The sequence below is a fragment of the Hyaena hyaena genome, unplaced genomic scaffold (assembly GCF_003009895.1).
Source record: "Hyaena hyaena isolate Hyena2069 unplaced genomic scaffold, ASM300989v1 scaffold_51, whole genome shotgun sequence".
Classification (NCBI taxonomy): Eukaryota; Metazoa; Chordata; class Mammalia; order Carnivora; family Hyaenidae; genus Hyaena; species Hyaena hyaena.
In genome coordinates this window covers 4,272,877-4,290,111 of record NW_024080683.1, presented here as the reverse complement: position 1 = coordinate 4,290,111, position 17,235 = coordinate 4,272,877, and the positions used below count along the sequence as shown (strand labels likewise).

The 17,235-nt window shown below is 40.3% G+C and overlaps 1 protein-coding gene across 10 annotated transcripts in view; it reads right to left on the bottom strand.

The window, feature by feature from the left end:
- CD274 (CD274 molecule) overlaps nt 1-17,235 on the bottom strand; it is a 64,269-nt gene that overhangs the window by 9,708 nt on the left and 37,326 nt on the right. For 4 of the 10 annotated variants that reach the window (XM_039230844.1, XM_039230836.1, XM_039230838.1 and 1 more), the window contains exons 3-4: nt 5,730-5,891; nt 4,505-4,846 (exon numbers count right to left, since the gene is read on the bottom strand). In XM_039230844.1, coding sequence (XP_039086775.1) covers nt 4,505-4,846; nt 5,730-5,781 — 394 coding nt within the window. In that variant the 5' untranslated portion in view covers nt 5,782-5,891. Of the gene's footprint in view, nt 1-4,504; nt 4,847-5,729; nt 5,892-10,079; nt 10,274-10,361; nt 10,445-10,655; nt 10,664-17,235 lie in introns of those variants that run through there. The other 6 variants (XM_039230837.1, XM_039230845.1, XM_039230843.1 and 3 more) reach the window with 5 other exon arrangements.

Sequence of the window (17,235 nt, the reverse complement as noted above, 5' to 3'; positions counted from 1 at the left end):
TTTTGAAGAACTTCCATTCTGTTTCCTACAATAGCCAAATTATGGAAATAGCCCATTTGCCTATCAACTGATAAATGGATAAAGAAGATATGACCTATATATACACAACACACACACACACACAGAGATACACACAATAGAAATATTACTCAGCCATATAAAAAGAATGAAATACTGCCATATTCAATGACATAGACGGAGCTAGAGAGTATTATGCTAAGTGAAACAAGACGGTCAGAGAAAGACAAATACCATATGATTTCACTGGTATGTGGGATTTAAGGAACAAAACTAGCATAAAGAAAAAAGGAGAGGCAAACCAAGAAACAGACTCAACCTATAGAGAACACACTGATGATTAGCAGAGAGGAGGTGGGTGGAGGTATGGGTGAAACAGGTGATGGGGATTAAGGAGGGCACTTGTGATGAGCACTGGGTGTTGTATGTAAGTGCTGAATCACTAAATTGTACACTTGAAACTGAAAACAAAAACTCAAGATTGTCAAGACCATCCACCTTTATTAACAATGAACTTCACCTTGAAATAATGATAGCAATGATAGCTAATGATAGTGAATCATCATAATTAGCGAGGCATTAAAAATATGGTTCGTTAAACTTTTGTTCCATCCTTTAAAAAATGGGCTCAACGTGGGGCTTGAACTCACGAACTATGAGATCATGATCTGAGCCCAAGTTGGATGCTTAACCAACTGAGCCACCCCAGTGCCCCCTATTTTTGTACATTTATAGAATGCACAATACATTAGGTTGAACCATATGAAATTAGAGATGTTCAACTTCTTTAACCTTTTAAAAAAGTCAATTTCTTATGCTATATCCTTTATATTAGCACAAGCACATCCTTTATAACTACAGACACATAGACACACATATTACCTAATCCACTTTATTGATGGGGTGGGTCACCAAGAACATCTGCAGACTACTGGTTTACTAGATACAGAGTACACATGTGCTAATCCAGCGGTCACATCAAGAACAAGAAAAGCTCACAGTATTTTTGAAGTCAATATACAACTTCATATACACCCTGGAGGGATAAATACAGGGGGTAAAATCTGGTCATTAAGGACAGAGACTTCAGAGCTAGATTACCTGAGTTCAGAACCTGGCTTTACCACATAAAAGCTGAACTTGGGTAAATTACTTAGTTTCTTTGGACCTCAGTTTCTTTATTCATAAAATGATAATAGCACCATACATGTCATGAATCTAAGATGGTATCTATTGAAAGACGCACTTAGATTGCAGAGATAGTTAAATATGAAAACATGCATCTTAGATACGACGGAGCTCCTATTCCATAGAGTCGTTTGAGGATTACGTGAGTTAATATAGGCAAAATGCTCAGGACAGGGCCTGGCACATAATAGGCGCTACGTAAGTGTCACTAATCCTATGACAGCTACTAGAGCTGCCCCTCCTCTCCTCACTACTTCCACTTCAGTGCACTCAGGCAGTCTTCTTCAGAAAGTACTGACAATTCCTCATGAACAGACTCAGAAATAAACGTTCATATATTCAAACCTGTTCACGTTTCAAAACATTTAGCCTTCTCCTATTTGAGGAAATACTTCATTCATTCATTCAATAAGTATATTTATGTTTTTTTCATGTTTATTTATTTTGAGAAAGAGAGAGAGAATATGAATGTGCATGTGCATGTGGGAGCCAGGCAGGGACAGAGAGAGAGGAAGAGAGAAGCTCAAGCAGGCTCCATGCTATTAGCACAGAGACCACCGTGGGGTTCAATCTCATGAACCATGAGATCATGACCTGAGATGAAATCAAGAGTCAGATGCCTGACTAACTGAGCCACTGAGGCACCCTGTTCAACAAATATTGTGTGTGTGTGTGTGTGTGTGTGTGTGTGTTCTTGTCACACTTGTCTTGTACGCCAAGTCCTAGGGATACAGAAGTGAATGAAAACAGACCAAAATATCTGCCTTTGTGGAATATATATTCAAGAAAGAGGAGAGAGATAATAAACAGAACAGGTGCATTTATATGATGTGTTAGAGGAGTATATTATGTGATTCATTAGATGGGAAGGAACACTATAGAGAACACCTAAACAGGACTGGCTGGTAAATCTGGGGGAGAGATGGGGTTGGTGGGGAGTGATAAAATGAATCCTTGGTTTATATGAACAAATGCACTTTATTAGGGTAACTACATAATAACTGAGTTAATCCAAAACTAAACTGTTATACATTTCAGTTTTGAAATGCTTCACCTTTACAATCTCAGGGTGAGTAAACTCCCTGTGGGGAGGCTGTATTAACTCAGGTTGACAGTGATGGGGAAAGGAGCCTGACAGCATTACTGCAAAATCATTTGCATACAGAGGTGACTCAGGAATTCTAACTTGCTTGAGTTGCGAAGCTCATGAAAGAGACATTTCCATGAGTGACACTGCCTCAGTGCATGTGAAGCTTGGTGGCTGGCTTGCTCTCAAGTGCAGCTCAACTCAACACCCAAGACCATAGTGTGCAGATGTCAACAAGAGGGATGGGACTAGGGTGCCGAATTTAGTAATTTTTAACACAAAATGGAATGGTCAAAACAAATCAGGGTGCCTGGGTGGCTCAGTCAGTTGAGCATCCAACTCTTGATTTCAGTTCAGGTCATGATCTCACGGTTTGTGGGATCAAGCCCCATGTTAGGTTATTCACTCACAGCATGGAACCTGCTTGGGATTCTCTCTTTCTCTCTCTCTCATAAATAAATAAATAAACTTTACAAAACAAAAATAACTCAGACCCTCAACTCTGGCTGCTCATCTGCTTTTTTCCATCAGGAACCCCTCCTTGGAAAAACCATTAAGGCTAAAAAGTTTCCTATTATGTTGAACCAGAGCAAAGAAAATCACAGATCAGCAGAGCCCAGAGGACCTAAAAGAACACCCATTCTCGCTACAGGACAACTGACCCATTGTCTGCATAGCCCCTAATGGCTGATGAGAGACCTTCTTTTCTGGAAGCAGAAACTTATATCCTACACTTCTTTACCTGACTGCAGGGATTTGCTCTTTCTTGCCAACCCAGATCCAGCCATGCTGGCTGTTCATGGGGTTAAGTCTTGATAATTTCTTCAACACCGGGAAACACAGTTATGGACTAAAAAGTTGAAAATTCCAACCTGGGATCTCACCAGCTTGCTTTCATGAATAACACTGTTCTGGGAAGTATATGGTAAAATATAATGAAAATTAGATCTACTTCCCAAGCCAAGTGACATCCTCTTGACAACAGTAGCATTAATTGATCCAGAATCAGAAACTCCGTAAAGTGCCATAAAATAGATGCATTTCTCCTAATTCCTATATAATTTTGATTTTGAGTTCATAACAATCAGTTATCCCTTTCTGATAAATATAAACTTTTTCTACTCATAATATTGATCTTCCAGTGGAAGGCAGGTAGGCCAGGAATGGAAAGAGCAAAGGGGATAATGATTAGATTCTGGTCACATACTAAAAGATCATCATGTAAACAAAATAGGCAGGCAGATAATCTCAAAACTGTGACAAGAGAAAACAGATTTCAGCTCAGTATCAGATAATGATTTCAACAGGCCTACGGACAGAGTGTCACTATAGAAAGCATGTCAGCAAAAGATCCCTTAGGGGAGATTTCTATACTCTGGGAGTTTGGATTCATTGCTTTTACTTGGGATCCTTTCTGTCTCAATTCTGTGAATCTTAATAGTGAAAGCAGAGGGGTTCAACTAAGGTGTTTAAGGTGTTTTCCTTTCCTTAGCTAGTGGCAATGCAAAACTCTGAACCTAAGTGATCTCATGACATATCTGTGGGTCAGTACCCAGGAAGCTGATATTCACAGTTCCCCTGCAACACTCCAAGATAACAGTGGTACAGATTTTCAAGATGAATATATGCCCAGAGAGCCTAATTTACACTGTCTCTGAAGAATAGTTTTCTTTGTATTTGGTAGGATTATTTTTTGACTTCACAGACTGACTTCAAGTCTTTCTGAATGTGAACCTTACAGTATGGTTTGTTTCCAAACATATTAATTGTGACTTGACAAAGAGAGGCATAAAGGAAGGAAAATGATGACAGACTTCATAAAATTTTAAGAAATTTTAGTGGAATAAAAAATTCCTGGAGTTGCCATCTTTGCATGTCATGGAAAATGGCAGTGAAGGGAGGAAGGGCACTTTTGTAATTCATTTTAATCCCCTCCACAGCATCTGAATTATTTGCAAATACATATATTACTTTCACAATAATAAAAAAGACTAGGAACTTATTTTTAGGAGAACTGAAGAATGGCCCTGCCATGCTTGGCTCTAGATCTCTGGGGGCTGCTGAATAGGAGTGTTCAAGAAATGCTCACTGAATGAGTGTGTGAAGGAATGAATGAACAGACTGCCACCACACTTCCAAGAAGGAAACGTTCCCAGCACTGGGACCGGTTTTCATCAAGATTGGACCCTCTTCAGCTGTGATTACTCTTACCATGAACTTTCAAAGTGATCCGCTTATAGTCAGCACCGCCGTAGCCAATCAAGCAGCAGTAAACCCCTGCGTCCCCCAGGGTCACGTTTGTGATACGAAGCGAGGCCTTCCCCAGGAAGAGATGGTCCTTCAGCAGCTGGGCCCTATGACTGTAGCTTCTGTGCTGAACGTTCAGGTCTTCCTTCCCGTTCACAAACTGAATGATCTTCTTATCCTCCATTTCCCAGTAGACGATCAGTGAAAGCAGGTCTAATTGTTTTTCTACAGGGAATCTGCACTCCATTGTCACATTGCTGCCGTACTCTACCACATACAGGTCCTTGGAAACTGTGATCGTAAATGCTGAAGAGAAAGAGGACCAATCCTCAGAAGATGGGAAATTCCTCAAAACATGTGCAAATGGAACACTGGGTTTACAAACACTTTATCTGGTCGCTTATGTGATAATTATGCTCAAGGACTTACTTCCCTAAAATATGTATTTTATCTAATGGCTTTGGAACATACTTTGGAACCCTGGATCTCACCCCTGAGTTAGAATAGTAAAACCCACTAAACAAGGTGCTGTCCCCAAATCATAAACCTATATTACTGTAGAAATAGGACATAGTGACAGTGTATTTATAACCAGGAAGGTGTGGTTTCATATGGCTATACCCACAATGTGCTTTGGCTGGATACCCATTTGTCTTCTAGACAGTCTGAATGATAGATCCCAATAGTCCTCTCTTCTTACTGTCCTAAACTTTTGGTCAGCCCTCTGGCCAGAGGTCCATGGGTACGGAGATTTAGGGAGGGTCTCAGGAGGATAGCAGCACTGTGTCACCCTGACACTTCCTGTGTACACTATAGTTCATCTGTAGAATATGCTCACTGGGAAAAGCAGGTTGCAGAGAAAGGTGGATATAATGATCCTGTTCTTGTTTAAAATAAATGAATAAAAGTACATACATACAACAATTCCCCAGATATTTTCAGGACTTATCCTTGGGAAATGGATAATGGGTAATGGATAAATAGATAATGGATTAGTTTTCTCTCTCTCAGTTTGACCATATTCCCTATGTCTTTGTCCAATGAAATGGGCTTATGAAATAGAGAAGAAAAACTGAATGTTCTTTCTCTCTAAAAGAATGAAATCCATTTAAAATAATTATTTTAGTTTTTAAACTTATGGCTAAAATATTTAAAATATAGAACCTAATGAAAGGATCTGGTGTCTTACCTTTCAGCAAATGACAGTAGGCCATGAATTCAAAGACACTAAATATCCTCATCTTTCTGGAGTGACCGAATTATGGAAAACACAAAAAGAAAAATGCTGTATTCAATGATGATGGGTCTTGGCACTTCTCATTGAAATAGTCTTCTGGTAACCAGACAATGCCTGATTGGTAAATGTGGAAGTGCAATAAGGAATTTAGAAGTTTAATACCTTTACTTAATATCCCATAGTCATAAAAAGCCAAATGGAAAAGGTTACTATGATGAGAATATTGATTATTAGTTTTTAATTTAAGGAGTAGAATTTAGTGATTCATCACTTACATACAACACCCAGTGCTCATCCCAACAAGTGCCCTCCTTAATGCCCATCCCCCACTTAGTTCCTCCCCTCACCCAACCTCCCACCAGCAGCCCTGTTTATTTTCTGTATTTAAGAGTCTCTTATGGTTTGTACCCCTCTCTCTTTTTATCTTATTTTTCCTTCCCTTCCCAGAATCTTTAAATGTAATTACAAGGCCTGAAAATAACTTCTGTTGGAACTCAAAAGAAGCCAAGAAGAAAATATTACACTAAACCCTCTCAACTATTTCATGCTTTTTCTGCAGTGGAACATATCCAGAAATCCAAACCTGCCCTGTGCAAACTTTCAAAGGAGGGTCTGACTTCCACACCTCCCACCTTTTAATTCTTTTTTTTTTTCCTTCTCCATAGCACCTGAATACTTTCGTCTTATCCTTAACTACTCAAGCCTTCCATATCACTATCCGAACCATGCCACTTCTGTCCCAGGTGCCCTCCTTCAGAAATCTCATCTGTCCTTCATTTATTCCAAATTATAAATCCTATTCTCTCAATAAAATTTATTCTACTAGTAGCAGGAGTGAGAAGGAGAAACCGTTGGAGTCAACCAATTCATACTAAGATGTGAATGATTCACAGGCAGTCTTTCAGTGGTATCTGCCTAGATTCTATTCTTTATTAACACATTCTCCCTCTTGTACTATACATATATTTACACACTTTAAGAAGTCAGCTTTCCCTCTTAAGGTCTCTTTGACCTCTTGTATACATACAAAAACTCACAAATGATCAACCTATGCTACACATGTTTATGGTAACCTATAAATAGCTCCTAAAAATCAGTAAAAAAACTACATATAACCCAAAAGAAAATGAGCAAAAGGTTCTAGCATACAGTTCAAATAAGAAGTATAAATGACATCTACACATAGGAAATAATGCTCAATCTCAACAATTTAAAAAAAGTGTAAGTTTACATTAGGTACTATTTTTTACTTATCAACCTGACCAAAATCATAAAGATTCCTAATATTTATTGTTTGTAAGGATATGAACAAATGGGTTTTCTCACTAATGGTAGGAATGTGAAGTTATATAACCTTTTTGGGATGGCAATTTGGTAATTTCCACTAAAATTTTAAATGTATATGACATATGAGCTCTTACCTCTTCTCCTAGACATATATCTTACAAAAACACATACATAAACAATACATGTAAAGTGATGATATTGCTAATATTAGCTCCATACTGGGGAATACTGCAGTGAGCCTAAAGAATTAAATAAATTTTGTTATAGTCATACAATGTAGTACCACTAAGGATAGAATTGTACTGACTTTGTAAAGATGTAGTACATAATTTGTGGAGCAGTACATGTAGCAAAAATCTACTATAGCGAAAACTAAGAAAAACCTGTGTGTGTGTGTGTGTGTGTATGCGCGCGCGTGTGTGTGCACACACGTGCACATGTGCTTAGACATAGAAAATATCCAGAAAATTCCATAACAACACGCTAATGGTGATCTCTAGGAGTGAAATCAAAGGGATGATAAGCAGGTTTTCACCTTTTTATAATTTTTAAAAGAAAGAATGAGAGAAAAAGAAAAAAAAACAAAGGTAGATAAGATTATTAATGATCTCTCTGGTGTTTCTGTGTCCACATTTTCAAATAAATGGATAGGTTTCCCTTTAGTTATCAGAAAAACATAAAAATGAATTTAGTGAAGCATTTCACCCTGCCAAGCTGCAGAAGGTCTGTGAGGCAGAGTAGCAGAAGGGACAGAACTCGGAAACCTCAAACATCAGAGTTGAGGGAGAATGATATTTTTGTTTTTTTTCATTATTAGAATGATATAAACACGCTGTAGAAAATGAGAAAAGAAGGGCAGGATCACCCAATATTCCACTGGAAACCTCTACTAACACCAGGACATATTCTGGGTTGTCAAAGTGCGGGGGGGGGGGGGGGCAAGGACTGCTGGTCCGCAGGTGTGCTGCCGCTGAGCATCCTCCAGAGCACAGGACAGCCTGCACAGCACAGCAGCGTCTAGGCCACGCTGTCCACAGCATTAAGACTGAGAAACCTTGCAACCATTATGAGCATTCTAGCATATATTTTTCTTCTAGTCTTTTCCCCTATGAATCTTTTTAAAAACAATTATAACCGTATCTTACATTTGACGCTCATTTTTTCATTTAATATTATGATATAAATACTTTCCATTTTACTGAATGATATTCCTAAGTATCTTAGTGTTTCCATAATAGTTACTTCCCCTATAGTTAGGTATAAGATTGTTTAAGAATATCATACATATTTGTGTATTCAGCAAATATCTTTGAAGTGCCTACTGTGTGCTGGGCCCTAGGCTAGGTAGGCCCTGAGGATAGATTTCCCCAAGTGGAATTATTGATCAAGGACAAAGAACATTTTGGAATGCCTGGGTGGCTCAGTCGGTTAAGCATCCAACTCCTGATTTCCCTCAGGTCACGATCTCATGGTTTATGAGTTTGAACCCCACACTCGGCTCTGAGCTAATGGTGTGGGGCCAGCTCTGGATTCTCTCCAGAACATCAGGGCAGGTGGTCTAAAAGAACACTGACATCTTCCTCAAGTAAGAAACTATGATGGTTTATCTGGATTCCCAGACAAGAGCATTCAAACAGCAAGGAAATGTGAACTAGGTAAGAAATGATGATTCATTCCAGACAGGGAAGCAGGTTTGTGCCTGGGGAACTCGATATAACCCTTTGGAACTGATGCTACCCCTGCATCTCCCAAGGGTAGCTGGGGTAGGAGGGAAAGACTGCAAAGAATTCAAGCTTCCTTTCCCAATAAGTAGGAGTAAGCAGTGTCTTGATAGCTGTTGGTTTAGGGTTTTCTTTGACCTTTACCTGATGTAAATGAACTACAATTTGATTTTCAAATAAAATTTCCTAGAGTTTGACAATCTAAGATGAAAATCCACCCTATTAATAGATCAAGAGAGCTGCCCTATTAAACCCAACTAAATCCTGTGCGCAAACTCCTTTCCCTCAGTCACCCTGAGACCCTCTTCTGTGTTTCCCAGGTGACTTCAAACCCCAACAGTACTTCTGTGGCGTCCTGCAAGACTACACGCCAACTACTGTCCTGTAACCTCCGCCCACTCTCTTCCACTGAAAAAGGCTCATTTTCTCTTTAGGCTATCAGAGTTCTTACAAACTGCTGGCAACTCCAGTGGAAAGTGGCACTATCTTGAAGGTTATTTTTAATTTGCCTCAAAAGGTGGCTCAGTGGGTTGAGCCCCTGACTCTTGATTTTGGCTCAGCTCATGCTCTCATGATTGGTGGAAATCGAGACACGTGTCAGGCTCTGTGCTGATGATGTGGAGCCTGCTTGGGATTCTCTCTCTCCCCTTCTCTCTTCTCCTATCCCTTTCCCCAAATAAAATAAACATTTTTTAAAACTTAAGAAAAACCTTTTAAAATATTTAAACTCATAGCCTAAGTAAACTTACAAGAGTTGATCTGAAGGCAATAATCAGCAGTATCCCAGAGATTTATATGCAATGATGTTCACTGAATGACCAGAATACTTAAACACTGTAAATTATCTTTATGTCCAGCATGGGGTATTAATTTTGTTTGGTTGCCCAGTAACATGGAATGCAGCCATTAAAAAAACTCTATCTATATGCACACATACATATACATCACACATATACACACACAGAGAGATATATACATACTTACTGTGTGTATATATTTCACATTTTAGAAGACTGTTTAATCCATAGAAAATCATACAAGGTATTTTTTAGGTGCAAACAAAGTGGAACAATGATACCTGAAGGACTCTCTGTGTTATAAGACAAAGACCATGTCATCCTCAGAATAGGCAGCACAAAGAACTTGTACTGAGGCCTCCTGGATCTTACAGTGGAAGGGGGTCCTGAGGAGATACTGCAGGTGTATGACTTCCTCAGTGTGCAGCTGAGGAGGTCCGAGGACCCCGGTGTCCGACATGCAGCCCAGGACTTTCGCTCTAGACCCTGCTACCTACCTCAGGACCCTATTCAGGAAGGCGCAGAAACACAGACTTCTAAAACTGAGTCAAAACTACACCCCGCCTCAAGACCGGTCAGACGGTTAGCTTCTCCTATTAACCTACGCAGGTGGCGGGGTCTACCGCTCCGTCCAACCAGCAGCCCTTTCCCTCGCCCGCCTCCTCTCTCCATCCCAAAGGACAGGTGCGCACACCAGCCACGTATTTAAAGCGCCAGCAGCACCGGGACGGCAGCGAGCCGCGCGGGCTGGCACTCGGCGCGGGAAGCACGCTCCCTACCTGCGGGCGGGGAGGCTGACGGCGGCTCTGCGCGCGGCGGCCCCGGAGCTCCTGCCGCGGCCGCAGCCGCCCCAGCGCTAAAGAGCCGGCGGGGGCGGGGCAGCCCACCCGCCGCGGCCGCGGCCCCGCCCCTGGGCTCGCGCGCGCGCCCGGCGCCCCTCGTGGGCACGGCAGGCTTCCGGCAGTTGCGCTCTTGCAGAAAGGAAACCAAAAGCGAAAATAGCGGCCCAGTTTCTCGTAAACCAGTTGTTAAAAAGAAAAGACTCCATGGTAAAGCAATCCAATAATTCCCACCTATTCTTTTAAAACAAAGGTTGGGAAAAAAAAAAAAAAGTAAAACAGAGGTTGAAAAACAGGTCTGAAGCGAGTTATAGAGACTTCAGACGGCTTTTATCTTCGGAATGCGGACACCTGACGTTCTGCCCATCGGTTCCCCCGCCACACCGCGTCTGATAAAACCTTTTCACAAGATGAGGGAACTCTCTGTCCTAAGTGGACGTAATTGCACAATATATATACAAAGTAAACTGGCAGGCCCATGTGGCTTTGGTTTTTATTCTAGAAAGTAGGTGTGTGTGTAATAGGAAATATATTTTTAATACGTGAATTGTGAGGACTTCCTCAAAGTTCCTCGACATAATGAAACTTCAGTTGCTTTGACATTAAAAGAACTTCCCATCGCCAGTTACACCTTTTAAGAACGCTCTCGATCCCTACTGTCTTGCCATCCTGGGGTCCAGGCTGGGCTGGCACATTCTAGGTGAAGATGAGGAAACCCCTCCAGATGGATGGAGGAGCCCAGCTAAAAGCCACAGGCTCAGAGGGTGATGGCATAACTTAAGCGTCCCCACTGCTGGACTCCTAGGTGCTTCCCTGTCCTTCTCCTCCCTGTCTCTCCCGCCCTGTGGTGTGTCTCTCCCTCTAATTTTAAATTGATAACGTGTACTCTTCATTGTTTTGACTTTCCTGCTCATTTATTTCAAATGTAATTCAAAATATTGCAAAACGGATAAATATCTATCGAGATGTCTGTTGCCTTGGTTATGACATTTGCTTCCCAACTAAGACTTTTTACATTCTCAGACTATCACCTGTTTTTATTCTTTAACCTACAAAAATACTGAGGATGATACTGCCTAAAAATCTGGTAGAGTGTGGAATTCTCTTTAGCCTCAATAAAACTGTAAATAGACTTGGGGACTGAGCTGAGACGCTCCCTCTTTCAAATCTCTTTTTAAGGCCACATAGTGGAATATGGCAGTGCTATCCCAACTTTAATGTCTCTGATATTTTCTATTTTATCTTTCATTTTTCTAAAAATGAGAGTTAAGATCCAGGACATAGATTTCATGGCCTGTGAGTGGTCATGACTATTGTGTGAGGAAAAAACAAACAAACAAACAAAAAACCTGTCTCCAGAGGCCCCTGCCACTAACTAGCTAAGTTATCCTGAGCAACCAATCTACTGAATGGTAGTCAGGATTAAGTAATATCCTCTATGATCTATGAATAATTTTTAAAACTGGGGGGAGGGGGGAGAGAGGGTGTTTAGTTTATTGTTTGTTTTACTAAAGGAATGTCCAGGCTGTACATAATGATCAACAGAGAAGGCACAGTGAATGGAATTTGCCTTTCTCTGAATTTGATGGTGGGAATGGAAAGTATTTACTCAGATTGCTGCCCAGTGATTTACATATTAGTAATTTGATGACTGCCAATCTTATTCATCCTGCCCACCTGTTTGCACCCTTCAGCCATTCATTTCCCATATAGCTTATCAAGGTTCTTAATGAAGTTTTTGATATCTTCTGCAGATACAAAAAACAAAAAAACAAAAAAAGGATGTGTTTAGAAAAAAAGAGACTTTATCACTTCAAAAAATAGATGAAAGTCTGTATGCTACTATACTGGAATTAAAATTAAAAAGCCTAAAAAAAAACCAATCCTGACTTTGTGATTTGGGTAAGGCAGACGGAGAAGTGCTGAGACAGGAGGAGACCAGTGGGAAGCTGAACGTGAGGCACAAGACATCCAGATCATCTTCAGTATTGCCATACCCTTTCACGCCCCTCTTACTCTCTTCATTTTTAGAGGAAAAAATTCATCATGGGGTTCACTCACATCACAGTTGACTTGGGTAGGTGTTTAAATACAGAATTCAGGTCTCTGCTGAATCTAATTCTTCGGGAGCAGGTCCTGGGTATCCATCTCTGGCTGTTTTCAACACTATCTCTGGCTGGTTCATGTGCACATTAAAATTTTTAAAACTGATGGTATAACATTTAAGGAAAACATTGAAACAAGAGTTCCTTGCAAGTGCAGATATAACACCCTTTCCTCTAATTTGGTTAATGGGTATCATTACCACCCTTCGTCTAGCTCTGCCTATCCCACTTCCACATTTGTCCCTAAAACAAGAGAGATAATCTTTCTTTGTCCTGTTCTTAAAAGTATAGATCCCAGGTTCTTAACAACTGGGCTTGAAGTGCCATTAGCAAATTCCTGGTGAAGGAGCAATTTCCCATAAACTTTCTTGATCATTACAAACAGGATAAAATAAAGAGACTTTAAGAATATCAAAAACCGGGGTGCCTGGGTGTCTCAGTCGGTTAAGCATCAGACTTCAGCTGTCATGATCTCATGGTTCGTGGGTTTGAGCCCTGCGTCAGGCTCTGTGCTGACAGCTAGCTCAGAGCCAGGAGGCTGTTTCAGATTCTGTGTCTCCCTCTCTCTCTGACCCTCCCCTGCTCACGCTGTCTCTCTCTCTCTCAGAAAGAAAAACATTAAAAAATAAAAGAAGATCAACAACCTGCTTGGTTTGCATTCAAAGTTTACAAATGCGTTTTATTACTATATGAGAGACAATGTCCAGATGTGTCTCCACGTTCTATTTTTGGTTGTGTGCGACTGTAAACTACTGCCCCGTGTTATGCCCATCTCTCTCTCTCTCTCTCTGTGTTCCCATCCGCCAACTTCTGCCTCTTCCTTCACCATCTACTCATAACCTGTACATCTGTGCCAAACAGATTTCATGGAGAACACTTTGCCCTGGTCACACAACTGTTTAAAATACAGGAGTAATTCACATTTGGGGATGGCCAGAGAGTAGAAGCTGTCATCACCTGACACCCATGTTCAGATGCTTCTCTTGCTTACACTGTATTTGTCTCTTTCCTCCCTGTCCTGAGCCGGGGAAGGGCTGGCCAAGTGAAGAGTTCTATCTAGCCTTCAAAGGGGAGCTCCCATGCGGCTAGCACTTGAAAACAAAGATGAGATCTCCAACAATGTCCCCTGTCCTCAAGAATTAATAAACCCTCATAAATAATTATGACTTGAACAATGCTGTGGGACTTTGGGACTCTATGGGAAATAATTTAATTCTAAGGTATCTCAATAAATGAAATGAAGACCATTAAAAATAAAGTTTATAATCGGAGATACCCCTTTAGAGGGTACTAGGAAATATTTTTTTATTGATTTAATATCCTAGTCTAAAAATTACCTAAGCGAACATTGTATAAGTCAAACAGTCCCCTCTGAGTCATTTCACTTGATTTAAGGGCATGATTTAGTTCCAATGTCTCTTTTGGAATTGCCTCTAGAAGTATTATATTATACTCACACTTAGATTTAAACCAAGAACTACGCAAGTTCTCAATATCTAAAGATCTTCAAAGCTTCTCCTTTGAAGGAAACAACTGATTTTTGTTTTCTAGTCTGAATAATTGGTTATTTAAGGATTAATTTATTCAAAGGTTATAGTCACATCCAAGTCACTGGATTGAGAACCTACTTAATCTGCCACTCATGACTGCAGACTCATCATCATAATAGAATGAGAAGTAGGTTTTTTTTTCTTTTCCCCACCTTTTACTGAAAGGACATTAAGGCCTTTCTGTTTCGAGACAGAGAGAGAAAGAGAGAGAGAGATGGGCGGGGAAGATTAGCAGTTTCCCCATAACCCGTGAGGGTAGGCCTAGATTTGGGTTGGAAAGGTAGTCCTAGTTTTACTTCTGGTGGAGTAGGGTTGGTATCTGTCACCCTGTGTTTCACAGACTACAATAATTCTGGAAAGAATCCTCATTTGATTGGTTTTGGTAAAGAATATAATTAATGCCTACTGTAACCACAAACGATTTAACCCAGTTAGCTCATCATTTTTCATGTGTTTACGGAGGGCAAGGGGAAGGTGGGGAGTTGGCATGGGGAAGAATACATTCTAACATTGAAATGCTTGCTCCCAGGTTCACTTAGAAGAAATCAATGGGTCTATAGCTGGCCAAGTGGTATAGCATTTCCAGAGATGCTGGCCATAGGAGGAGGAGAAACAGAATTAAGACTGAGGTCTGAGTATGGTTTCTTGGTGTCCTTGGGTAGCAAAAACGTATGTTGTGCCCTTCCTTAGAAGAGCTGCAAAGGAAAGGGAATAGATAACAAAGTGGATCATTTTATTCATCAGAGTTCAGGGACTGTTCTCAATGTTTTAAAAAGGGTATTCATGCTGAATTGCTCAGAGGTGCAGGAGGCTGAGAGTCATAGGCAGAGAACAGAGTCATACGAGCTGCCTGGGCTAGAGAAGGAGGAAGTTAGCCAGGGTTTAGTCTAGTGGTATGAAGACCTCATAGTTGAGAAGGAAGAGAAATATAAATAGCTACTGTGAGTGAAAAAAATTGAGAATGAGAGAAATATATAGAGAAGATCTTGGCAGTCTGCTAAATATGCTGAGCATATTTGTAGGAACTTCTTAAGAAAGATTAGGTATAGGGGCGCCTGGGTGGCTTAGTCGGTTAAGCGTCCAACTTTTGCTTAGGTCATGATCTCGCGGTTTGTGGGTTCGAGCCCCGCGTCAGGCTCTGTGCTGACAGCCAGCTCAGAGCCTGGAGCCTGTTTCAGAGTCTGTGACTCCCTCTCTCTCTGACCCTCCCCTGCTCACGCTGTCTCTCTCTCTCTCTCTCTCCTAGAAATAAATAAAACATTTTTAAAAATTTTTTTAAAAAGAAAGATTAGGTATTATTTTTCAATATTTCAGCTGTCAGTTTATGTTTCCTTAGAAAGCCTTTACATGCTTGGACTGAACCATGTGAAGCCTTGGTTTTATTCACATTACACTCTGAAATATAATCTCCCCCACCACCACCCCACTGAAAAAAGCTTTCCTTGACTCTGCTGCCCCCTTTAATTACTGTCATCTCTGATTACTCCAGTTCAATGGCATACCTCAGCAAACTATATCATCACTTTCTTCAACTATCACATTAACAAAACAAAATGCAATAATTATAGGTAAGAGTAATACAGTAATAGTAAGACATACAGCATTTTTTTACATGCCGGACACTGTCTTGGTAATTTACACATATTAGCTTGCTTAAATTGTATCCTATGAGAAGGATAACGTTATTACTCCTATTTCAGAGATGTGGATACAGAGGCACAGTGCTTAAGTAACTTGTGTAAGCTTCCACAGTTAGGAAGTGGCACAGCTGAGATTCAAACCCAGGCACTTTGGTGCCCAAGCTCTTAACCACTATACAAGTGTGCAGTGAAATTGGTATCCTTACTCACCGCTGGCCTCATTGTGTATTTGTTCAACCTCAAAAAGTGACACAGAGTTGCCATATGACCCAGTAATTCCACTCCCACATATATACCTGACAACTGTTTACAGTAGCTCATAGTAGCCTTACTCATAATAACAAAAGATAGGAACAATGTAAGTATCCATTCATTTAAAAAATTTTTTAATATTTATTTGTTTTTGAAAGAGAAAGACAGATCGTGAGTGGGAAGGGGCAGAGAGAGAGGGAGACACAGAATCTGAAGCAGGCTCCAGGCTCTGAGCTGTCAGCATAGAACCCAATGTGGGGCTCGAACTCATGAGCCATGAGATCATAACCTGAGCTCAAGTCAGAAGCGTAACTGATTGAGTCACCCAGGCGCCCCCAAATATACATCAATTTTGAATAAACAAAAGGTGGCACATCCACACATTTGAGTATTATTCAGCCATAGAAAGGAACGAAGCACTGATAGATGCCACAACTTGGATGAAACCTGAAAACCTTATACTATGTGAAAGAAGCCAGAGTAAAAAGACTATATACATTGCATGACTCCATTTATGTGAAATGTCCAAAACAGGACAAATCTATTGAGAGAGAAGGCAGAATTAGGAATTGCCAGGGGCTGGGGAGAAGTGGGAGAATGTATAAACATCAGTGATGTTCTCTGCTGGTTCAAACTGTGCCCAAGCTATAAGCATGCTCCATGATTCAAGTGTAAGATTATAATTTAGACCATGTTCCCATAGCTTGGGAAATTGTTCCAGAATAGCTTAATACTGAAGAGCTTCTGGTCTCAGCCCAAACTGTGCCACTAGATGCCTTCCTTTACAGACCGAGGTTCTTGGCTGAACCTCATTCTCAGATTAATAGAGAAATTCATACTCCTTGGGAAAGCATCTCTGTTAAAAGGAAATATATTATACAAAACTTGAATTTTCAAAAATGGTTTTTTAAAACTACTTTATGGTGTACAGGGATAATTTTATAATTATTGAATAAAATTTAATAATTTTACTGTCTTAGGGGGAAGGACTTTTAATGAGTTGAGGATTTTACATCAATTCTAAAATGTGTGTACTACTTAACTCACTTAACCCAGTATTTACAGTCAACATATTATATATATATAAAACATCTATATAAAGCTGATTATCATGGTGTTACTGATAGTAGCAAAAAAAAATCCAACAATGGACACTGTATATACACTTGCAGAAAAATCATACAGCTTTTAAAAATGGGACATATGGGGGCATCTGAGTGGCTCAGTGGTTAATTGTCCAACTCTTGATCCTAGCTCAGGTCTTGAT